At 29.7% G+C, this 24,600-nt stretch overlaps 5 protein-coding genes across 9 annotated transcripts; 3 read left to right on the forward strand and 2 right to left on the reverse strand.

Annotated features, from left to right (window-relative positions):
- Positions 1 to 256: 256 nt before the first annotated feature.
- Positions 257 to 2,537, forward strand: BCL7-like (chromatin remodeling complex subunit BCL7B-like protein). Of its 3 annotated transcripts, none has more exons than XM_015322125.2 (4): positions 257 to 514; positions 807 to 882; positions 958 to 1,060; positions 1,175 to 2,537. In XM_015322125.2, the coding sequence occupies exons 1-4, from the start codon at positions 423 to 425 to the stop codon at positions 1,291 to 1,293; spliced, it is 390 nt and encodes a 129-aa protein (XP_015177611.1). In that variant the 5' UTR covers positions 257 to 422; the 3' UTR covers positions 1,294 to 2,537. The 3 variants fall into 3 exon arrangements, with proteins under 3 accessions (XP_015177611.1, XP_015177610.1, XP_089035306.1); XM_015322124.2 differs by having other exon boundaries at positions 260 to 514; positions 955 to 1,060; XM_089179180.1 differs by having other exon boundaries at positions 295 to 585; positions 955 to 1,060.
- On the reverse strand, positions 1,930 to 5,605 carry sni (SDR family oxidoreductase sniffer). The gene is made up of 5 exons (XM_015322123.2): positions 5,469 to 5,605; positions 4,188 to 4,239; positions 3,291 to 3,481; positions 3,064 to 3,216; positions 1,930 to 2,982 (listed from the first exon to the last, which is right to left on the reverse strand). Exons 1-5 carry the CDS (start codon positions 5,592 to 5,594, stop codon positions 2,758 to 2,760), a joined length of 747 nt encoding a protein of 248 aa, XP_015177609.1. The 5' UTR covers positions 5,595 to 5,605; the 3' UTR covers positions 1,930 to 2,757.
- On the forward strand, positions 3,661 to 8,492 carry Trxr1 (Thioredoxin reductase 1). Of its 3 annotated transcripts, none has more exons than XM_015322120.2 (8): positions 3,661 to 4,020; positions 6,320 to 6,543; positions 6,619 to 6,749; positions 6,827 to 7,056; positions 7,163 to 7,377; positions 7,451 to 7,633; positions 7,723 to 8,081; positions 8,177 to 8,492. In XM_015322120.2, exons 1-8 carry the CDS (start codon positions 3,870 to 3,872, stop codon positions 8,304 to 8,306), a joined length of 1,623 nt encoding a protein of 540 aa, XP_015177606.1. In that variant the 5' UTR covers positions 3,661 to 3,869; the 3' UTR covers positions 8,307 to 8,492. The 3 variants fall into 3 exon arrangements, with proteins under 3 accessions (XP_015177606.1, XP_015177608.1, XP_015177607.1); XM_015322122.2 differs by lacking the exon at positions 3,661 to 4,020 and adding an exon at positions 5,131 to 5,366; XM_015322121.2 differs by lacking the exon at positions 3,661 to 4,020 and adding an exon at positions 5,694 to 5,931.
- LOC107066956 (cilia- and flagella-associated protein 251) lies at positions 8,380 to 14,887 on the forward strand. The gene is made up of 21 exons (XM_089179257.1): positions 8,380 to 8,388; positions 9,336 to 9,482; positions 9,556 to 9,659; positions 9,891 to 10,045; positions 10,123 to 10,238; positions 10,312 to 10,432; positions 10,497 to 10,626; positions 10,726 to 10,904; positions 10,957 to 11,201; positions 11,831 to 12,024; positions 12,085 to 12,296; positions 12,386 to 12,537; positions 12,612 to 12,820; positions 12,908 to 13,037; positions 13,111 to 13,200; positions 13,303 to 13,428; positions 13,506 to 13,597; positions 13,744 to 13,978; positions 14,094 to 14,367; positions 14,470 to 14,606; positions 14,700 to 14,887. Exons 1-21 carry the CDS (start codon positions 8,380 to 8,382, stop codon positions 14,784 to 14,786), a joined length of 3,144 nt encoding a protein of 1,047 aa, XP_089035383.1. The 3' UTR covers positions 14,787 to 14,887.
- On the reverse strand, positions 14,658 to 24,030 carry MESR4 (misexpression suppressor of ras 4). Its single transcript, XM_015322170.2, has 2 exons — positions 22,810 to 24,030; positions 14,658 to 22,198 (listed from the first exon to the last, which is right to left on the reverse strand). Exon 2 carries the CDS (start codon positions 22,167 to 22,169, stop codon positions 16,776 to 16,778), a length of 5,394 nt encoding a protein of 1,797 aa, XP_015177656.1. The 5' UTR covers positions 22,170 to 22,198; positions 22,810 to 24,030; the 3' UTR covers positions 14,658 to 16,775.
- Positions 24,031 to 24,600: the final 570 nt, after the last annotated feature.

Genomic DNA, 24,600 nt, shown 5'->3' on the forward strand with positions numbered 1-24,600 from the left:
CTGTAGGTATTGCAAATATCAGCTTAGTTGTAGCCATCTTGCATTTATTATTTCCCTATGTTCAGCGATCCCATTCGTACGATAATTTGAGGCCTTGTACGATCCAAAATTTATGGTGTACGATCCAATTTGGAATTTCGAAAACATGATGACCTTTTTTTTAGGCTCGTCCGAGAAATTATCGGATTTCAAATTTTCCCGGGGCGTACGATAATTTTCCGGCGCGTACGATAATTTTACGCCCCTGTGTCGATCAGACGAACTAAAGTCTCTGGGATCACTGCCTATGTCCGATTTTATACTTAATCGGAATTTGAAGTTTCTGTAAAATTTCTAACCTCTTCTGCAACGAATGTTCCGGTATTTACTAGTTTAAAATTCATTCATTCGTGTTAGTACTTATTTAACCTAGTAAAAATAATATGATGTCGCGTTCAGTGCGAGCAGAGACTCGTAGCCGTGCTAAAGATGACATTAAACGTGTAATGCAAGTTGTTGACAAGGTTCGCCATTGGTAAATGTTTTAATAAACTGTATTTTATGTGTGTTGTTTATGAAGAAAAACTATCATATCTTTTGCATATTGTACGTAAGAAATTATTTCTTATTTACAATCCATTATCCAATGATGGAATAAAATAAATTTTATTCTCCAAAATTTTTAATCAAAAAAGGTTTTTTAAAACATATAGCATAATTTATCTGCAAGATTAGATGTTATTTATTAAACAAAGTTTAGATTATGCTTGCATCACATTTTCAGCTTATTTATGTAAAAAAAAATAATATACAATTTATATGTGTAGGGAAAAAAAATGGGTAACGATAGGTGAAACAACTATGAAAATTTATAAATGGGTACCAATTTCGACTCTTGATCAGGTATCATAGTTGTATTGTTATAAATGTACAATAGAATGATTCTCTATTCAAAATAAATGAAATATTTTTTAGAAGAAGAAGGGAAAAACTGGATCGGATAAAGAAAACGGATTACCTAGGAAAGGTGGAATAGATAATTCTAATTCAAATTTTGGCCTAACAGAAGACTCAAATACATGTAAGCAAACTAATTTTAAATAATATGAAAGTAAATGATGAAGTTATTATTAATTAGTAAATTGCATTTATTATTATTATTATTATTAAATTGCATTTTTTTCGAATGCAACAGGTTTTTCAACAGTAAGTGATTCTCAAGGATTGACTGATTTCTCAACACATTTAGGATTTTCTGAAGATTCTAATTCTCAAAATAGTGAACCAACCCCTAAGAGGTTAAAGACTGATTAAAATTATAATTATATTTATAAATCGAAAAAAATAAAATGTTTATTCATTTTTTAATTTCACAAATTTTCATATAACGAGTTTAGGTTGAAAAAATAGTCTCTTAAATATATGAAGTAAATTGTATTTAGAGAATTCTATACTTCATAATTTTATAAATAATGGATTTACAACACGAAGTGTTCTTTAAATGAATGGAAAAAGAAAAGTAGGAAAATTTTTGTTACTAAATTTCATTCATATCTAGGGAGACATTAAATAATGTACCATACAAGAAATTAAATCTTGAAAACATTTCATATTATGTATAGTAAGGTTTATTTTTTTACATATAAATTTACTATCAATTTTCTAAGTGAATTTAAATGTTATGCATTAATAATATTTTGATTTAGTGAAACAAGTTTTATTGATAATGAATGTGCAATCCATTTATTATTTATTTCAAATATTCTGGTAATAATAATAATAATAATAATAATAAATGTTTAAAGAATTTTAAATCATGGAAGTAACAATTTTATATTAAATGTATTGTACATTCAGAAGTGTTTCAGTATTGTATTGATTTTGCAAAAAAATTTATGTTTGTATAATTCGAATGGTGAGCTTAAGAAATCTTTTTTAAAAAGGTTGTCATCTTTTTTTATGTAAAATATTATGTAAATTATATCTTGACATGTAGACACATACGCATATATATTATTTTTCAAATGAATTCTAATGCAAATTTACTATTATACTTCTTCATTGTACATATTTCAAACATCGCATTACATGTCGATTAAGATTTTAAGGTCACTTGCATTCCTTCACATTTTATTATAGCACCGTGACATGTACAAAATAAGCTCTTTAACTCTTATAAATAAATAATGCAAATCACATGTATCATCCATGTTTTAATAGGATTTTCAGATTATGTATGTACTCTAACGAAATTGTTTATATTGATAATTAATTTTTAAATAATATTTATATATTGATTGAGACTTAGTTATTGGCACATTAAAAGTTATTTAAATTAAATAATTTAAACAACTTTATAATATTGTAGAATATTCATATATATTATTTTTAAGAATCGCACTGTAGAATGTGTATAAAAACGTATATAATTGTAATGACCAAAAACTGACAAGTAACTGCCCTTTTAAAATTCTTCTGCGAGTAACAAAATGAAAAAAACTTTAACTATATTAAACATACATGGTTAATAAAATACAAAGCAGAAGTTAAAAAAAAAATATATATATATATATATACATATACATATACATATGAAAGTAATAACTATCTTGCAAAAGCATACATTCGAGGATAAAATAATATATCTATATACATATAATTTAGTAGTACGTATGTCTTCTTAAGTTTATATTATTTCTTATACTTTCATAATCGAATGGAAAGGTGGTATGGCTCAATATTCGTGTTGTAGTTATTAGTATATTTTTGGATCAAAAGTTACCATGGCAATGTAGTACCATCGTATTGAAGAAAAGAACCAGTATGTTTATCTGAGAGCATTTTCATAACATTTAAAATATTGGAAATACTGGTATCTATATCCATAGGTGCATTATTTCCTCCCATATCAGTACGCACCCATCCAGGATGTAAACAAATAACTAAAATTCCATCATTTTTCAAATCTATACTCATAGATTTTGTTGCAGCATTAAGAGCTGCCTAAAAAATATTAGATTAATATTATTTATTAGTTAAAACACATTTGGTTATGAAAAACTAAAGCAACATTACTTAAACTACCTTACTACATCTATATGAGTAAAAACCTCCTTGATCATTTTGTGTAATACTACCAAGAATCGAAGTCATATTGATAATAGCTGCTCTGTTTATACTCATATTTTTTTCAATCTCGTTATTTTTAGAGGCAATTTTTAACAACGGTAAAAGTGCCTATAAAAATATTTACAACGTGTTGTAATTATATATTTTCAAGATAATATTTAATAATGTAAATGTAACTACACCTTCGCTAACATAATTGGAGCTACTGTATTAATAAAGAAATTATTTATCAGATTCTCCTCCTTAACCATACCAATCCGTGAAAATTTTTGTGAAATCCCAGCATTATTAAACAGAACGTTCAGTCCTTCTGATCCTACTTTTTCACTGACAGTATTTACTATCTTTGTATAATTGCATGTGTTAACTAAATCTACAAATAATTTACAATAATATTAATAATAAATAATTTAACACTCTAATGCATTTAAGATAAAAAAAGCAAACATTATGATATATTTAAAAAAATGTTTCATTATTTTTATAATAAATCAAATTATTGCAAACATGAGACACAATAGATAGCCATAATATTTGATATCGCTAAAATTCTAGAAAATATCTAATAGTAGCTGTAATCACAATATATATACATATATATATATATATATAGACATCAATACATACGTATTGATTAACGTAACGTTGGCGTAATCTCATCTTTTATTCTACTATAATTTACGACACCTTTCCACATTCATAGTAAGACTTTCAAGTAGTCGAAATATCATTTTTATTTTTTTCTTCATGATATTAAAGTTATGAAATCTCGTGTATTAAAAATAAAAAAATCATGGTGTTTAACTTGCCATAATAAAACAGAAACAATTGGATCAGATTCGAGCGATCTCGAAAATGAAGACATGAAATCTCCGAAAAATGAAAATTCCAAATACGAAAACTTTATTCCTTGTAAGTAACTGAATATTAAAATTATAAAATATAAATTATTGCTGCTGTATATTTGTATCGTTATTCATATGTTTTACAAATCATAAAATGCATTGTCATCGAATTTACTGATTTCTATTTAAAATGATACACCTAGAATTCTTAGTAATTTAAAGAATGCGGTTTACCTATTTCAATGATATGGATGTTTCTTGATCTCTCAGCAAGTTCTTTCAGCTTCTATTAAAAAAAATTGATTTATTATAACAAATAATATAAATTAAATTATAAACATTATTTTACGGATTGAAATTTATTCATTTATTTAATAAAGATACTTTTAGAAATCGTTTATTTCACATTTAATTTTATTTATAATTTCCAGTTCTTTAATATTAAATTATTAATAAAATACCAATTTTTTCATAATTTAAAATTCTAAGAAAATTCATATAATGAGTATCGAGTTTATTGTTATTTTAAAAATTCTTTACAAACTTTTCCTTATCTATTTATATACGTCTTCTTTACCAATCCGTAATTATAAGATGTAATCGTCTAATTATCTCAATACGAACTTATCTATATACGCACTCGCAAAGAAATCAGATAATGCATTCTATTATATAGAAGTGTAAATAAGAAAGATATTTATCGTTTCAGCTAAATCATTATACAGCTTTATTTTATAATGCGTATGAATAAAAACAAATATAAAACGGCTAAAATCAGTATTGTTAATTAATAATTCTAATAAGATATAATATGCATTTGAAAATTCAAGAATAATCCACTTATAAAACAAAAGAATTTTAAAATGATTATAAGTGATAATAAAATGTTGAGTTAACATTTTTGTTGATAAGATATTAAAAGATAATACATTAGAAAATGTAAAAATGATCATAGAAAGAAAGAATGACTCAATTAATTTTTGTTATTGGTATATATCGATATATGTATATGCGATTTTATCCCGCGTCCTCGATGCGCTTGCGTAATATTTTACAATCACCATGGTGAGTCATCGTTCTGCCGAAGCAACTTCGATATAATTCGTTGTACGATCAAGAAATAGAGTAGGGGGATATTCGCGCTTTCTTTGTTCAACAGATGGCGATAGAACGTAACTAACGGAACCTGTTCGCCAGACATCAGTATATTAAAGTCTTTTTAAGTGCACGGATTTAGTAGTCGTTCTCTCTTCATACGATTCATATTACTTTTTTTTTATTATCAAACTGTAGACGTTAAAATCAATTAACAAAAGAAAATATTTAAAGTGTGATATTACGAATTATAACGAAATATTTAACGAAAGGAAAAAATTAAATATAATTAAAAGAAAATTTCAATGGCGCCGATCGGTAAGCTCATTTTTAACTTATTCAATTGATTCGCTGCTATCATTCGTACGTCTTGATTGCGTCATCCGATTTAAGCCGATTTAACATTATAGTTAAACTTACTGTCGCTTTGCTCACATCACGGCAAGTTGCAAATATATTTTCAGGTGGTTTTGGTAATTGTATGAGATGTTTCACGAGTCCAAGACCTAAGCCACGATTGCAACCGGTTATTAAAATCGATTTCATTTTGTAATAATTTTATTTCGTGATATGCGAAACGTGAATCTTTGAAATTAATTGACGAAATATTGTACTACCATTTAACGTACTTTTGATCAGAACGTTTGCGGGAATACTAACGGCATACGGTCTTGCGCGGATTGTGTTAAATTTGTAAAGACGAGTGTCATTAGTGTGACGTCACGTGCTCACAAAACGAGCGCGATAATCATGGCGACGTTAACACTGCTTACTGCGAGACTTGTGTCATCTCGAATATCGCATAGCAGCAGATTACTCGAATTGTCACATGCCGGATGCAACACTTTCTTTAACGGGAAAGCCGCAATGGCTTGCATGTGTAGTGAGTGATGACGATTAAATGTGTATTTTGTGTGCGCAATTCATGACTTATAAACATTGTTCATAATTTCCGTTTTTTTACACCGTATTTGCTATATATATTTGCATGTATTATGTATGACGCAATTGGCGCAACATTTAAACTTCGGCATCGACTAAATCAATTTACATATTTTCTTGTTTTACTTATTATTAAAATTAAAGAGATTTATTTTTGTTGAGTTAATTAAAAATTTTGTTCTTTAATTTTAAATTTTCATTATAAATATCATTAGTATATTTAATAATTTTTTTGATATTAAATCTAACCTATATGTCAATAGTTATATAACTAAGATGATGATTATGTGAAATGTCAAATGTAATTAATACTTTACTTTTGATTTTAGCGGAAACTAAGTATATGTATGACCTTTTGGTCATTGGGGGAGGATCTGGTGGTTTAGCAGCAGCAAAAGAGGCTGTTGGTCTTGGAGCAAAAGTTGCGGTACTGGATTTTGTTACTCCATCTCCAAAAGGAACTACGTGGGGTTTAGGTGGTACTTGCGTTAATGTAGGATGTATACCAAAAAAATTAATGCATCAAGCTGCGCTACTTGGCGAAGCTGTTAGGGTAAGTTACAGATATATACAATATTCTGTACAGTTATTATTATACGTGATTTACAATCATGAATTCTGATTACAGGAAGCAAAATCTTTTGGATGGCAATTACCAGATGTAAATACTATTACAAATGATTGGGAAACTTTGAAAACTGCTGTGCAGAATCATGTAAAATCAGTTAACTGGGTAACACGGGTAGAATTGAGAACAAAGTTAGTGTTAAATACAGTTAAGCAAATATATGTATTTAATTATTCTTTTCTAATATTATATTTTTATGTTAATGCAGAATGGTTAATTATGTCAATGCTCTGGGATATTTTAAAGATCCTCATACTGTTGTTGGTGTTATGAAAAATGGAGAAGAGAAAATTATTACTGCAGATAAAATCTTAATCGCCGTTGGTGGAAGACCAAAGTACCCTGATATTCCTGGTGCCTTAGAATATGGAATTAGCAGTGACGATATTTTCAGTTTAGAAAAATCACCAGGAAAAACTCTTGTTGTTGGTGCAGGATGTATCCTTTTTATTATTAAATTATATTTTTTAATTTAATTATTAATTATTATTAATTGGTTATGTTAAATATAACAAACAAAGCATATTCCTTAGCGAAGGCATAGATATTGGATTAGAATGTGCAGGATTTTTGAATGGTTTGGGTTTCGATGCAACAGTGATGGTACGTTCAATTGTGCTTAGAGGATTTGATCAACAAATGGCTAATATGGTAGCTGAAGAATTGGAAAGTCGTGGAGTCCATTTTATTTACCAAGCTAAGCCTAAGAAAGTTGAGAAACAAGCAGATGGTCGTCTTTTGGTTGATTGGGTTGACAAGGTATGTTTTAATACTTATATTAAAATATATATATTTAATAAATCAATATTTACTTAAAATTTATTTTTTCTAGGATGGAAATGTTCATCAAGATGTTTACGATACTGTTTTATTTGCCATTGGTCGTCAAGCTCTTACAAAGCAATTAAAACCTGAAAATGCTGGACTTGAAATTGTTCCGGACAATGGAAAAATTGATGCACAAAACGAACAAACGAATGTACCGAATATTTATGCAGTCGGTGATGTGCTTCATGTAAGATGTTAATAATTTATTTGAGATATAATACACGTATTAAATTATTTGAACATTAATTTAATATTAATAATATTAAATATTTATAGAAAAAGCCTGAATTGACACCTGTCGCTATACACGCAGGAAAAATGTTAGCTAAAAGATTATTTGCTAATTCACAAGATAAAATGGACTATACTAATGTAGCTACAACTGTATTCACTCCATTAGAATATGGTTGTGTTGGACTCAGTGAAGAAGATGCTATTTCTCTACACGGTGCCGATGAAATAGAAATTTATCACGCATATTATAAGCCTACAGAATTTTTCGTGCCTCAGAAAGATGTTTCTCGTTGTTATGTTAAAGTGGTGGCACTTAGAAATGGTGATCAAAGAGTTTTGGGTATGCATTTTCTTGGTCCAAACGCTGGTGAGGTTATTCAAGGTTTTGCAGCAGCTGTCAAGTAAGATTTTTTGACATAAACGTTAGGATTATATATTTTTTAACAACAAATTTAAAAAATTATTTATTAAATTGTAAAATTCTATTTTTTTATAGGAGTAAATTAACATTCCCGATACTTAAATCTACAGTTGGTATTCATCCAACTAGTGCAGAAGAATTTACACGACTTTATATTACTAAACGTTCAGGACTGGATCCTAAACCACAAAGTTGTTGCAGTTAAAGTGAATGCGAATTTAAAGAATGCTGTTCTGTATGCTAATTTTTGTAATGTCATTTAAAAAATGATAACTATAATGATGAAAGTATAGATTTATAATTACCTTTAAAGTGGCCAACAATAGGTTATCTACTTAAATATAATAAAAAGTTAAATATATAATAAATAAAAAATAAAAATTCTATATAATTTTATTGTGTACTATTAACCCTTTGACTGCTAAAGGCGTATATATACGCTCTCACAAATCCATCAATATACTCGAAAGGCGTATAAATACGCTCTCATAAATCCATCAATATACTCGAAAGGCGTATAAATACGCTCTCATAAATCCATCAATATACTCGAAAGGCGTAAATATACGTCTTCTGTATTTTTTTACTATTACATCTTTATCGCTGTTTTACAGATTAATTTTACATGGAATTTATTGATATGTAACATAACAACTAAATTACTTAAAAAAATTCTTTAAAAATTCATATTTTTATTTTATTTGCCATTATTATCTGTTTTGGTTAGCTGTCAATAGAAAAACAGTCACAGCGACTGACATGCGAAAATCGCGCCGTTCATATTAATGGATTAGTTCGAGAGCACGCCGCAGTCAAAGGGTATCCTTTATAATTTTCTAATTCTATTAATTTTATTTCTGTAATATATTCACAAGTGATAAATTTAAATTACCCACTTAAATGCACAGTACTTCCGGTTGAAGAGGCGTCACTTCGTTGCATGAATTTCTTTTTTGACTTCAGTAGTACTTTTCAACTGTTATTAGCCCCGTAAAATTCGGATCAATATATTTTTAATGAAAAAGAGATTTAATATCGACAAAACGGTTAATAAAAAATTGTATAAAAATGGCATCGCCATTTACAAATTTTGATAATAAAAAATCATCTCTATCAAAAAATAATAATACAAAAGAGGAAGAGATATCAGAATTTAATAGATGTCCATTTGTATGTAACGCACACATTTTTAAATGCATTACATTTATGCTAATTATAGAATTACTATTTGCAGAAACTACAATATTCTTTTGGTTTTAATCCAAATATTCCTATAATAAATTTAACAACCGAAAATCGTACATTAATTGCTTACGCTTGTTCACATGTGGCAATGATGTATGATTATAGCAATAACGAAATGTTATCTCTTCAAGGTCACGTTAGTATAGACACGTGTTATTTTTATACCTGATATAATATTAATTTGATTAATCAGTCGAAATAATATTTAGAAAACTGCTATTAGAACATTATCGAGTTCGAATGATGGTAAATGGCTATTAACAGCAGACTTTGAAGATGATTGTGCAGTCATTATTTGGGATACTGAAATAAAGTAAAAATTTAATTATATCGAATGTCCCAAAAGTTGCTTTAATCAGAAAAGAAAGATCCTTACGCAGCTCTAACATAACTCTGATACAATCTTAACGCCATTCTACAAAATGAAAAATCAATAAATAAATTAATAATTTTTTAGATCGATAAAAAAGCTTTTGGGACATCCAGTATAAAACTGTACTTGCGTAGTGCATATATAAAAAATATATATATAATTATTGTTTAGAATACCTATTAGCACTTTATTTGAACCTCATGGTAAAAATGGTTTAACAGCAGCTCGTATAAGTCCTAATGCGAAGTATATTGTTACAATTGGCAATGAAAAATTTCAAAACGTTTACTTTTGGCTCTGGACATATGGGAATAATAAACCCGATGGTTATTTTTAATTAAATGTATTAATTGTTCAGCCTTTCCGTATTTATTATGTTTATTAGATATTTTGATGTTTTTAGCGATTGTTGAATTATCGCACATACATTTGGATAGAATTAAAGAAATTAGTTTCGATAATGACTTTCCAAAACGATTTGCTTTAACTACTGATCACCACGTAGTTTTTTTCATTTGGGTTTGTAATTCGAATTTGTAATATAATTAAAAGTATTTGTATTGTTAAACTATATAACTTTATTATTTATTAGGATCAAGATAAACTTAATTATTATCAACCGAAAATAATTGGAAAATATCGTCGTTTTGGAATTTTCAATAGTTCTATTTTTATTAGAAATACATCGGATACGTTAACAGCAACAACTAATGGTAAAAAGTATTGAATTTTAATAAAAATTAATATGATTAGAATTTATTACATTTTATTTTGCAGGTTTTGTGTTAGTCTGGAATCACGTTCGCACTTCCGAACGTGCTATAGAAGATACAAATCTAAAAAAGAAACATATCAAATCAGTAAAATTACAAACTTGTAATATTACTGTAATTCTTGATTACGAAGGGTATTAATTAATTAGGATATATATAATTATTTAAAGACAAATCTAATATATTTTGTAAAGATTTTCATTTGATCATGGATTATTGTTTTCAATATATAGAATGATTGTTACTGGAAATTCTAACGGACGAATAACTTTTTATGATAATCAATTAAAAATTTTATATTGGTGTCAAAATCATGAACTTGGCTCTATTAGCTCGATTAGTTTCGATCTAAGTTCTACATTAATTGGCCCTGTAAACGTTATCAGTGAAACAGATAGTAAGATTAGCAGAATATGAATCTATCTTTCTTTTACAATCTATTTATTATATTTTTCGAAAAATAGTTGAATCAAGCAACGGAGAAAGTACGGAGGAAATAAAAAGCGAAATGGAAAATGAATTTATAGAGGATTTTGCATGCCAGGAAGACTGTTGTACTTATCAAGATATTGAATGCTTAAATGATAAAATATATAGAAAATTCTCATATTTAACTGTTAATACAGAACGTATTCCAAAATATTATTATGACAACAAAAAATTAAAATATGTAGCAACCGACGCTACTATACAACGTTCTAAGTTCATCGTTAGAAACAGCTTTGTGTGTAAGCGTTTTTCTTTTTTTAAATAATAGATAATAAATTTAACAAAATGATAACATGCATATATACAGAGTGACCAACTCTTGTCACCTAAATAGTTCCGAAAGTATGACAGTAGCAGAAAAGTTTGTGTAATAAAAGATGAATGGAGAATTATGTGGCTATTATATGATTCTTTTTGTTAGGTGGAGTTGCTTCCGAGATTTAATGGTCAACTTTGTTTTTTTAAATAGAATGTTATATTTTAATACTTATTTTCTGATTACGGCGTCTAAACGAATTCAATGATGTGCAACATTAAATACAAAACCTTACAATGACTAATAAAAACTATTCGGAAAATATCTGTTCCGTCCTTAGTGGAACAACTAAAGGATGACGCAACTCTGACGCAACCATGACGTGGAAGAGCTATATTGTGGTCGGCTTGTTCGCCAGACTTGACTTTCGTTGACTTTCAAAAATATTAATGTTGCACATCATTGGATTCGTCTTGACAGTAGTTATCAGAATTATTAGTACCAAAACATAGTATTCTATTTAAAAAAATAAAATTGATCTTTAAATCTCGGAAGTGACTCCATCTAGCAAAAATAATAACATCATGCAATAGCCCCTATTTTTTATGCAACTTTTGTTATCTATCATACTTCTGGAGCTATTCAAGTTATTAATATATATATTAATAATTGTTATAGCTACAACGAAAGGTATACTTGCTTTATTGGATATTTCAAATTTAAAATGCAAATTCATTTTGAAACATAGTGCTGCCCATGTAACAAGTTTAGATGCACATCCGGAAAGGTATACGAATTTAATAAAAAATAGATTTTATAGAATGAAAAGTGATATATTCATTTACAGTAATTATCTTATCACGGGAAACAACGAGGGTATTTTAAATTTATATGATTATGAGAAACGTAGCTTGATCATATCAAAAAAAGTTCCAAATCTACCAGATTTTAAAAGGATTTTTGATTATCAAAATAAAAACGATAAAATAATTTATATTAGTTGTCCCCAGACACATCAAAGTTTAACTGCTATTACCGTTCTGAAATATTCTCCAACATGTATGCTGTAACATATTCAACGAAATATTTTTATTCGCTAATGAAATTATTCATTATATAAAATGATTATATAAAATCATTTTTATTAGCTGATTTACTCATCTGTGGTATGGAAAATGGTACTTTATGGGTATTAAATCCATTAACGTTGGAATTGTTAGATGAATTTCCTTACAAGCATTCGTCTCAAGCTATTCGTATTGTTGCCTTCACCAAATGCTCAACTTACATGGCTTATTCCGTTGAGTATCTTTTTTCTGCAATAAAAAAATAATTACATAAGTTTTATAATTAAAATATATTAATTTTGTTAAGGACGATGCTTTGTCCATTGTAGTATTCCGAAAAAATGATACTAAGTCTGTAAATATAACCAACATTTGGAATTTAATCGGAAAATGTCATTCGCATAGTTTACCTATTAGACAAGTTTTATTTGGACCGTCCATAACAGACAATTCAATTCCGCGACTATTTTCTTTAGGAGAGGATCAAGATCTCATCGAATATGATTTAAAAAATAGGTAGACAAAAAGTGATATATTTCTTTTTATACTATACGAAATATCGTTATTATATAATAATATAATAAATTTATATTAAAACAATAGTGGACCATATCCGGATCCAGGATTACAAATTTTACAGATTGATAAAATCGAATCAAAAGCAACCCCTCTTTATTTAGAATGGTATCCGCGATTCGGTGTTGAGACTCTTTTCGTAATATCGAATTCTGAAGTAATTTATGAGTTAAAAAGTTTACAAATAATTAATATACATATTATAATACTAATAAACTCTACAATTTCAGTACAAGTATATATTATTAAATGATATAATCAGAATGATTCGTGGAACTTTTTTAAATCCAACATTTGGAGCACCTATACAACGTTTTAAAGTATGTATGAGTATTATGAAATTTTCATTGATATTATTATCGATATTTATGATATTTTATAATATTACATTATTGTACATTATATATTTTTCGTTTCCGTAGATATTAACAAAAAAACATAATAGCATATATATGGTATTTTCAACTGATAAGGAAATAGGTTTACAAAGTCTTCCATTAGATGGTAATCCTTATACAAGTTTAGGACTTACTGGACATCCGTGTAAGGTATTTGATTTATTTTTAAAATTTTCTTTTTATATATTTTCTACAAACATTTATTTAAATGAAAATAAACGCATTAGATAACTGGATTTACTGTGGATTGTAAAAACAATATTGCATTTACCATGGGATATAAAGATTCGTGTGTTTTAATGTGGAAGATCAAATTTAGGTTTGTACAAAAATTAAACTATACTTCAAAGAATTATGTCAAATCTTGGCAAAGAATAAATATACATATTGTTTAAAATATAAGAAGACTGGAGAGTAAGTATTTGTGTATGTATATGTGTGTCCATGAAAAAATATTTGTTATAGATCAATAAATATTATGAAACGTTTAGGAGGAGAAGGATTGTCTCCATTTTATAATTTCATAAAAGGTGGTAAAAATGGTTGGTTATTTAACGAAATGCGAGATTTATTCTACTACGCACAAATTCTACAACAAGGAGAAAATACGATGGAAACAAGAAAGATTTCCGATGTGATTTCCATTAAACAAATACCAAATTTAATGCGAGCCGTTGGTTATTTTCCTAGTAACAAAGAAGTACGATTAATCGTTGACTTTAACTACTTAACAATTATATTTAGAATTTATTTATATTATGAAATCATCTTTTATAAAATAATTATGAGATATATAATAATATGAGAACTTTTAGCTAGAAAACATTATGTGCGAAGTAGCATATAGGAATTATGCAGAGACGGGACAATTATTGGAAGAAATTAATTTTGAAGATTTCGTAAAACTATATATCAATCATCGACCCGCTTTTGGATATTCTACGAGACAAGTAAAAAAATCATTTGCAATTCTTTGCGGAAAGGAATCAAACAATAATGAAGATTTAATTTTAACTCGGGATCAATTTATGAACGTATTATTTGGTAAATATCCAGAGAAAAATATTACGGAGGATAACAAACTTCTCGGTTAGTCTTTCTCTCTCTCTCTCTTTCTCATTTTAATGTTATTTCATTACATTTCATTTCACTCATTTTTCTATAACTTGAATTGTGTCTATATTTTTAAAGGTGAACCACTAACATTAGAAGAAGCATATACATACCTAAAACTGCTTATTCCTTCGGAGGATGCCAATATAACACATTTTGCGGATTCAAAAGAACAAAAAATATCTACAACTACAAGTTTTAATTTTTTACCATCGGTAAGTATGACAATTGTACTATAATGTACAATTAATCAAACGCTATTAAAATAGGCTTTTGAAAATTAATGTATTATTATTTTTATGATACAGAAGATATCTTACAAAGATTTTGTCACGGTTATTTTGGGTGTTGAATTTTCGGAGAGGATGAGGGCTGAGAATAAAGATATAAAGTGATGTTTGTCGCATTGCCGATACGATTTTTTACTCAATTTTTTTGTTATATTTACATTATGAAAGCTATCTAAGATAATAAAGAAATGATTGAAAGATAGTGTCTATTATGTGTTACATATTTTAAATTAATTTTACAGGGGAAATAGGAGAGGACGACTTGCTTTAATCTGAAAGATTTGCGTTGATAGAAATATTTGAATTTACAATTGAAATGATCGCAGACTTTATGATATCTCAAAGGGTTTTGTTTTTTAAATATTCTTATTAAAAGTACGTAGGACATTAAGATTTGCACGAACCGAAATTTCTTCAATGACAATAGAAGAATACTCCCTTTCTTCTATATCCATTTCATAATATCCATCAATTGATGTAAAAAATTATATAATATTGTATAATTTCGTGTTATGAGTAAAAGTTATTTTATATTTTGAAATATATTGAAAGAGAGAGTCAATACATTATGTGAATAAGAACAAAATACTGGAATATTATAATTAACGTTAATTCCAAAAATGTGTTTCCAGAAGCTACAATAGAAGCGATATTACGCCGAGGAGGCATTATTTCGGCAGATGCAGGAATAACTTTATGAAATGGACTTAAAGAAGTATAGGCAGAAATTTATTGAAAATTATATACTAACGATGTGCTGTATGATATTATACGATCAGCAATCGTATGTCTTGTGCCATCTTATGCGACTAATTATTACATCGCTCGTCCCATTAGGAACGCAATTTTCTTATCCGAGCTACACGATAGTACTAACTGTAAATATTGATTTATTTGTTCATTTGATCTCAATACCATAGCAATGCAGTGACAGCGGTATGTCATTTATACATTTCTAATTTAAATGGAATATGCATCAAACAAGATTACGCCATTATGAATGGATTCGTATTCTGTGAGAAAAATAATTAAAAATAATATATATATATATATATATAATAGGCCCAATAACTATTGAAGCGCTTAATTAGCGTAGTAAGATGTTAAATTGCAGAGCTATTCATATCAATCATTGATAATAAAAAGCTTGTTGTAGTGAAGAAGAACATCTTTTCTCCTATGTTTTTTTCCCTTATAACGCATTATGCGATAGACTAGAAATAACGAAAGATCCATTTGTTTTATGAACCCCTTTCTTTTTCTTTTTTTCTCTTTTTGTTTTTATATCTAAAAGCGTGAAAAAGAATTATAAGAGAAAAAAGTAAGATCAACAATTTTAGACGATGAGAATATCTATTGTATTTTTATTAATTTTTCGTAATGTTAACGTGTTAAGTAAATAACATCAAAGAAACTTAACACATTTCATTATAAAATCGAAGCTATTACGATATAAAAAAAGTGACCGTGATTTATGTCAGTTTCACAACCGAAGTTCTTCATCAAAAACCTATAGTCAAGCACATGGTTAAATGATTGTTCATACAATGGAGGCATGGACACCGCCAGCAGTGCCGACTGTCGGATCAGACGTAACTGTAAATTGAATTCATAAAACACAGCCCTCCCGTACTCATACGCCCGCGGGTTCCTCTTCACATTCAAGAAATTTGCATCCCTGGCGCGATGCAGTCTACAGTTCTAAAAACCGATGCTACACACCGCCTATCACCTAAATCGAATTTTATACACAGCACTTTAATCGTTAAAAGAAGTACAAACAAATGTACACAAGAAACCTTATTTCATTATTATAAACTTTAGATCATATTTACAATTATATACAAACATTTTTGTTATTGGCTTAAGAAAAATATCAACATAGAACAGCGTATATCATTAATATTAATATTATTATTTTTTTTTGTTTTCATTTTTTGTTTGTTACCAAGAAGAAAAAAGGGTAAACGCTATAAGAGTACGTCTAAACTTAAATATTTAAAGTGAGCACGGTATTAAGATTTAAAAAGACCACTCACAATATCCATGACATCTTTAGAAGACTGACAATGAAGTAGATACCGCGTATTGTTATCAATCGAAACATTCCTCACTATTTTGCATAATACCATGTTTTTTCCTACAGTCTGGACAATACCACTTGCCCTTAGGGGGTATCATAATGCCAACACACTCGAAATGAAACCATTCAATACGACAGTCCCGGCCGTCACAAGCAATCATTTCGGATACCTCGTCGTAGGGACATTGACAGTAACAATAAAGATTAACAGAACGTTCTGGAACCGAAGTGGTACTCTCTGAAACTGAGTTACCCTGCGGTTGCTGATGCATTGACGCGTCAACGTCAGAACCACTAGATTCGCTACTAGTATCTGCTGGTTCCTCGGATTCTGTCGCAGACGTACCCGTCACGTTCACAATAGGTTCTGGCTCAGCGACGTTTGCTCTATAAGCCACGGTCTTCCCACCAAAAGATAATCTTTGTTGTAAAGGTTTCGGTTGCGTCGCAGGTACGAAAGACGGTGGTTCGACAACCTTTCTCCATTTCATTGTCGGTTGCTTTTCCGTTTCCTCGTCGCTGGAGTCGCCGTAAAATCGTTTTGGTATACGTTTTCTCTTTGATGACCTTTTATTCTCCGTCTCAGAGCCGCTACCACCGATATTCTGATTTGCATGAGAATTAGATTCGACCGCCGTTACAGTCGTCTGAATATTATTCGTGATAAGATTCGGCGTCGATCTACCAAGTTGATGATGACCCATTACGGAGAAGTTCGAATTCTTTTGGTAATACACTTTAGGTATGTTAAGCTTCAATGATTCTACCATTGGAGTAACGACTCGTTGCTTAACCCTCTCACCTCGTTTACGTTTTTTTGTTTTTACTTTTTTCCTTTGTTGAAGTTGTTGATCCTCGACACTCGATGCTGGATTTGGCGAAGGAGTAACATAACTTTCGTCCGTAATACCATTATTTAAAGGAAGTACCGAATCAGTCGAAGGTGGTGCAACCTCTGCAAGTAATAATAGTTGATTTCGTTTTTCTGCCATTATTTTATTAGCGAGCTGCTGTGGATGCTCGTCATAAAAGTCCTCGTCTGTTATAGTTTCATCTGTTTCCAAATCTGATTCTCTCAATAATAGTTTTGGAGGAGAAGTCGGTTCGATTGGTGCGTCGATTACATCGACTACTACTTCTTTATTTTCAGTTTCTGCTGGAATACCTTGTTCTTCTTGTTCAACGACCTCTTTTTCCTTTTTACGTTCTTTATTTTTCGACGATTTACGAGGAGAACTTTCCGATGCTGAACTATCGGAGTCAGAGCTACTACTAGAACTTGAGGAACTACCAGAAGATGAGCTACTACAACTGCAATTGGTACCACAAGAACAGCTGCTCGAATCACTTTCGCTAGAAGAATCACTTGAAGAAGTACTACCATTCTGTTTTTTCTTTTTAGGGCTTTTTCCTTTCTTTTTATTTACATCGCTCTCACAGCCAGTATTTTGTTGTGCTAAACTACCAGCGGATGGACTTCTTTGAAGCTTACTAGGGTAATCAGAGAAATCTGCATTATCTGTTCCTTTTTCATCTTCTTTCATTCCATCCTCGGTATTTTTATCTTTCTCTGACCATACGATGCAATAATCATGATCAGCCAAAACTATACTCCTTAAATATGCAACATCTATTTCAGGTCCGGTTTCTTTGTTGGATAGATTTGCTGACTCTTGCATCTCTAAACTAGCTGCATATGTTTTGAAATTATCCCAAATACCATCCATTATTTTCGCTTCTTGTTTCTTTTCCTCTTCATTTTCTTCTTCATCCACTATATTATCGTTTGTTTGTACTGGTGATTCTACTTTAACAGATGTTGCAAGTGATATTGTTTCTTCTGTCTTCTGTTCTATTACTTCATTTTTTTCTGCACTTTCTTCATTCTTTTTTGAATCATCCTTTGCATCTTCCATTTCGCTTTCACTTTCTGAGGATAAATTGAGCGGCGGTAAATCATAAACATCAACTACTTTTTTCATAGTCTCTTTCACATCTTTTGTATCATTTGAGGTGTTTGATGTGATATCTACGATACTTGTTTTTTCTTTGTCACATTTGTCATCGTCAACCAAAATTTGATTGTTTGCCGCATCTACCGTACAGACATCTATTAATACTGGTTCTTTATGACTTTCTGCGTGTTTAGCTAAGAGCCTTCGCGAGATAAAACGACTTGAACATTTGCTACAACTATATGGTTGATCTCCTGAATGTAATCTCTTATGAACTTTCCATGCTACAGCTCGACTAAAGCTGGAACCACATTCTTCGCAAGTAAAAACTGTAGGTGGGATACAGAAATGATAAATATGTGGCCATTTCTTTTGTAAACATTTTTTACATAAAACACTCTCAGTACCATGCTTCCAGAAAAGATGTTTTGTAATGTCAGGTTTATTTCTATATGCAATACCACATCGATAACACAAATGATGAAGTTTGTGTTTCCATACATGATTTGACAATCGTTGTTGATTTCCAGTAGTCTCCAAACATACATCACAAGCATGATGACTCTTTCTCAGATGTACCATTAATCTGAATGCAGATGGAAGACTACTAATAGAACAGAGACAACATCTATACTTGACACTCATATTTGGTAAATATATGCCTGGACATAAATGACACAACAATTCACTGTAACTATAAAACGTTGATTTACACATTATACAAATTAAAATTGTTTTTTGATGCATTTTTCTGTGGTGAGAATATAGTTCTTTATGTATTGTAGAATTATATCTACAATGAAAACACTCGTATGTCCTAAAAGTTTGAATATTATAGGTACCATTTGTGCTGCTGTACGTGTCAAGATTGAAAAAATTAGTTTCCTGTTCATCAAGTGATTTTTTAACTCTTACTGTAAATTGCTCTGGTTGTATGATTATAGCTGGATGCTGCGGATGAAATTTATGTTCAGCTAACATATGTAATCCTAATTGTTTTCCATTGACAGCTATATGGCGTGCGTGATTGCAGTAGACACATAATGGACTGGCTGCTTCTATACATTTTTTCAATAAGTCTTCTAACTTTGTACTATCTAATGTACCTTCCACATTAAGGTCTATAGGTGGGACATCTTCTCCAGCTAAGATTATTCCATCATTCGGTTGAGATATTAATTCCGAATTTATGACATCTTTTGTCGCATCATTATTATATTGTTCTGTTGTTGTGCTAAGTTCAACATTTGTATTATCACCTATTGCAAATTCCTCTTTCTCTTCGTAAGTATTAGTATTTCCTATAATTTCCGTACTTCCTTTAGCTTCTACTTTATCTTCAGGCTTATCTAATTCTTTAATATCATCTTCTGCATTACTATCTACTACAGCTAATTTATAACTATCGGAATCGCTATCAGCTTCGTTTATTTGATTACTTTCTATACTAACTTTATCTTTCTGAGTAAAACCTAAAAGTTTTTCATCTGATGATGAATCTTCTTCTGCATTGTTATTCTCTTCAGAATCTCTACTAATATTATGAGTTTCTACACTTGCCGTCGAACTTACAGAAAATTGTGAATTCTTATTTGTACAAATTTTAATTACTAAACTTCTATCAGATACTGGGGCAGTATTAAACGAAACTGATGTTTGAGATTCTGTAGGCGGCGCAGCCTCCACGTGTTTACTACCATCATCAGGATACTCTTCCTTTGGTTGGAGATCCTGCTGCGATTCATGTTGAGGACTAAACAATGATCTACTAATTGGACTATGAACAGGACTTGATGATGAGTGAGACTCTGAGTCAAATTTTGTTTTTGACATTTCTAACGTTTCACCTTTTTCAACAGTATCTGTTTCTTTTTTTATTTGATTTTCGGAATTAATTTCATGTGATTCTTCTATAATTGTGGGTTCTACAGGAATGCTATTTTCAGTCTCCGACTCTGTCTTATTAGTTATGTCTGCTGCATCAGACTGATTTGCATTTTCGTTTGGCATATCTTCATCATCTTCGGTGTCATTTGTACAACGTGAAACTTCCATAATTGTTTGAGTTATACTATCATAAGGTTCTATTTGTTTATTATTTTGAGTCTGTGATTTTTCTGGAGATATTTTTGTTACAGAAGGAATATGATCTTTCTGTTCTATTTCGCTGATGCATGATTCATCAATACATTTAGATACTTCCATTATTGTTTCTAATACTGTATCTCTAGCTATATTAACTACTGTCTCATCTTGTACATTTCTATCTCTAATTACTGTACTATCCGAAGAAAGTTGATTTTCGCTGGATTGAGTAATCCCTACTTTAGCGTTAACTTTTTTCGCATTTTGTTGACATGAATTAGATATACTTTTCTCTCCATATTTATTTCTATTATTTTTAATCATTTTCTTTGATGTTCCTTTATTATTCATATTTGATGGTTTCTCAATAGAAATTGTTGATACCATTTCTGTTTGCATAGTTGTAATAGGTACCGTAAGATTTGCATCTTTATTAGGTTCAACTGCTAGTGTACAAGACTTCGCATGTGAGCTTGTTTGAAATAAATTGCAAACACTTGTAGTATCTTCCTGTTTAGTCAAAGGAGAACAGTAGTGGCTACTGAAATTATCTGTTTCAGAAAACATCTTTTCACAAGTACAACAAATCAAATAACATGATCCTTTGAAAGCACTGTAAAAGTCTTCGACAGTGTTAAATCCCATATGTGGTATGCTATGCGTTTTATACAAATGATAAGATAACCTTTCTGCTTGTCCAAACATTCCTAAGCAAAACAGACATATATGACGTTTATGTTTATCTCTCATATGTAAAAACAAATTCCAATTTTCAAAGTATGTGTCGCAAGCTGAACACAAATATACTTTCCTTGCAATTTTAAAATTAGGAGAGTGTGACTGAGAGGATGCTTCAGAAGTGCTCGGTAATCCTTGCATCGGTGCCATGGCAGTATTACACATACACTGACTTTGTTTTAAATTCAAATTTGTTGAAGAATAACACTTGGAACACTTTAACTTTGAAGAAGGTTGAAGACCCAAATATTGAGCATACTCTGTTATCTTCCCCCTTTTATTTTCTATTCTTTTCTCTTTAGTAATTTTCGATAATACATTGGGATGAGATACTTGCTCTGGAGAACTTTTAGATGCAACCGATTGTGTTTCCTGAGCTTGAGCCAAAATACGTTTCTTAAAACCTTTGAACACACTTTTTGATCCGCTACTGGTATTCCTACTTGGCGAGTCTTTAGGAGTTACTATATTATATCTATTTATTCGTTTCTCTTCTTCGATTGTATCGATATACAAGTTATCAACAGAATGTTTTAAAGTATTGCCAAATGTTGGATCTTTGAGCTGTTGATCTCCCAAAATACTCCACATGTCCATAATTTTACCCTCACCATCTTCATCTTCCATAATAATGCAGACTGCTAGAACAATGTTACCTGAAATAGAAAAATAAAATCTTGTAACTTTTATTAAGAATATTTCGTTTATAGAAAAAAGACAACATACAAAAGTAATTAACAGAAATATAGATATAAAATGTAGATATAAAATACTTAAACTACGTCACGTGTAATAGCTTTGATAAAAACATTATGAAGTTTTATCAATTAAATAGTTATTAATAAGAAGAAGAAAATTCGTCATATAAAAGAAAGTAATAAGGAATTATTACTTTTAATCGTGCATTAAATCATCTAAGAATACAAATAATATTAGTCACATAACCTCATATATTTATAAAAATAAAATATCATTTTAACAAATATTAATTGATCTAGAATAAGTTAATTTAACATTTTATGGAACTAATCACTTCACCATATCATGTAATTAATTGCATTTAAAGTTTAACTCTGATGCAAGAGATTTATTACGAATACTTGATAAAACTGTTAAAAATTATTATTTTTCTAACCAAGACATAAATGAATACTTGATTATAACTTTCAGGAAGAATATAATGAACAACTTCATACAGATCATAAAAAGGAAAAGCTTAAATAAGACTAAAGAAAAAAAGGAAAAATATAAATGTAAAGATCCGTACCTGCATTAATTTAAGAACGCAAACGTTTACTACGAAATACGTAAACTGTGCATCGTAGATCTTCGTTGAAAACATTATGAAGTCTCATACATGATGCTGCATACTTTAATTTTCCCTCCTTGGCCGGTGTGTTGAAGCCGAAAGAATGATCGAACTCGCATTAAAGATGAAGCACATAAGCTAAACAATGATGACGAATTATTAGAAGTTTATGAAGACGTAGAATCCGAGAGTGACCGGTCGGCGAGGTCGAATGGTAGAAGAAAGAACGGCGCGTAACTTTTTTACTCCTTGTAAAGGGTTTTACTTCGAATCACTAGCCCGGACTCTTTTCACTTCCCGGTACAGTCCTGGTCAAATTCGTTCTTCGTGTTTTTCCTCAAAAAATATGGGAGATCGACTGTACGCGGATATCGCGATAACGCTCGTAAATGATAATACAAAATGTTTTACTATCCGTGATCAACCACGAACCGCGCCGAAAAGGTTAGTAAAATGGCGTCATATCAATCAGTGCAGTCTCGTTGCTGCCTTCCAACTCGTCGTACCCAGTGATGCCACCTTTTCTCATGATCCATCTCAACCTCAAAAGATCTTCAATAGAGAAAGAGGGAAACAGTAATAATACAGATAAGAAAGAGAGAGAGAGAGAGAGAGAGAGAGAGTGAGTGAGAGTGAGAGTAAGAGTGAGATGGAGAGAAATGAAGGGAGCATGGAAAAATGAAAAAGCAAGGCGATAGGTAGATAGAAATAAGAGAGAGAAAGAGAGAAAGAAAGAGAGGAGACGCAAAATAAGGTTAAGCCGAATTTATTTAAAGTCGAGTTATTTGCTCTAATGCGCCTCAAGTCCTTAAAAATAAATAATTGATTGTGGATGTTTTTAATGCAAGCACGAATTTTCTTCTTGCCTGGTGTACCACGGCTATCATGTGAAAACTCGATACACGAATCGACGACATTTCTCGTGTACGCCCAGTGTAGTGTCCGGTACTACCACCTTTTACATATTATTTTATCCTACGTATACCCGCCATCTAGTGCATTGGAAAAGTTATCCTTTGGTTAACGAACTTTTCCATTCATGCTTTGTTATTTTTCAAATTCATATTCGATGCCTTTTAGCAATTTATAACAAATATACAATAATTATATTCCATTATTTTCAATAATGATACATTATTGAAAATGATACATAATTCATAATGATCCATTGTTGTGGATAAATTTATGATTTCTACAACAAGGAGACAAAGAAAACGAATACGAATATGTTAAGATTGAGTTTTGAAAACAATTGAAATATATTATATCGTTAATGATAAAAATTAGCAAATGTGTTACTAACGATTTTATATATATATATAAATATTTATATATATTTATTATATAAAATTATATATATAATATAATATTTATATATAATTATATATATAAATTAAATAATATATAAAAATTTATATATATATATATATATATATATATATATATATTGTATATATAAGTAATAGTATATATATAGTAATTGTATATATATATATATATATATATAATTGTAATTTATATTAATTTATATACTTCTTTTTTTTTATTATACATTCCACAAATATTCCATCGTCATACTATGTACTGATAATCAAACGTCCAATGTTTTTTGTTGCAACATGGCGATATCTAGCGTTACAAAAGTGAAATATTAAAAATATTTACAAATAATACTATGATATTAATATTTGCTTCTGTTCGATAATTTTATACAATAAAACTATTATAGATTGTAATATATTATACTGT

The sequence above is a fragment of the Polistes dominula genome, unplaced genomic scaffold (assembly GCF_049000335.1).
Source record: "Polistes dominula isolate Pdom_NZ unplaced genomic scaffold, Pdom_raw_medaka contig_37, whole genome shotgun sequence".
NCBI lineage: Eukaryota > Metazoa > Arthropoda > Insecta > Hymenoptera > Vespidae > Polistes > Polistes dominula.

Bases quoted from the DNA above. Each gene is read 5' to 3' on its own strand.
- LOC107066956 (XM_089179257.1), top strand. The intron at 11,202-11,830 runs GTTAGAAACAGC...ATCATGCAATAG, and splicing joins TACAACGTTCTAAGTTCATC to CCCCTATTTTTTATGCAACT. The intron at 13,038-13,110 runs GTAATTTATGAG...CTACAATTTCAG, and splicing joins TCGTAATATCGAATTCTGAA to TACAAGTATATATTATTAAA.
- Trxr1 (XM_015322120.2), top strand. From the start codon at position 3,870: ATGAAATCTCGTGTATTAAAAATAAAAAAATCATGGTGTTTAACTTGC. The intron at 6,750-6,826 runs GTTAGTGTTAAA...ATGTTAATGCAG, and splicing joins CGGGTAGAATTGAGAACAAA to AATGGTTAATTATGTCAATG. The intron at 8,082-8,176 runs GTAAGATTTTTT...ATTTTTTTATAG, and splicing joins GGTTTTGCAGCAGCTGTCAA to GAGTAAATTAACATTCCCGA.
- MESR4 (XM_015322170.2), bottom strand. From the start codon at position 22,169: ATGGAAGATGAAGATGGTGAGGGTAAAATTATGGACATGTGGAGTATT.
- BCL7-like (XM_015322124.2), top strand. From the start codon at position 423: ATGATGTCGCGTTCAGTGCGAGCAGAGACTCGTAGCCGTGCTAAAGAT. The intron at 515-806 runs GTAAATGTTTTA...TTATATGTGTAG, and splicing joins GTTGACAAGGTTCGCCATTG to GGAAAAAAAATGGGTAACGA. The intron at 1,061-1,174 runs GTAAGCAAACTA...CGAATGCAACAG, and splicing joins AACAGAAGACTCAAATACAT to GTTTTTCAACAGTAAGTGAT.
- sni (XM_015322123.2), bottom strand. From the start codon at position 5,594: ATGAAATCGATTTTAATAACCGGTTGCAATCGTGGCTTAGGTCTTGGA. The intron at 3,217-3,290 runs GTGTAGTTACAT...ATATTTTTATAG, and splicing joins CTCCAATTATGTTAGCGAAG to GCACTTTTACCGTTGTTAAA. The intron at 2,983-3,063 runs GTAGTTTAAGTA...AATATTTTTTAG, and splicing joins ACTCATATAGATGTAGTAAG to GCAGCTCTTAATGCTGCAAC.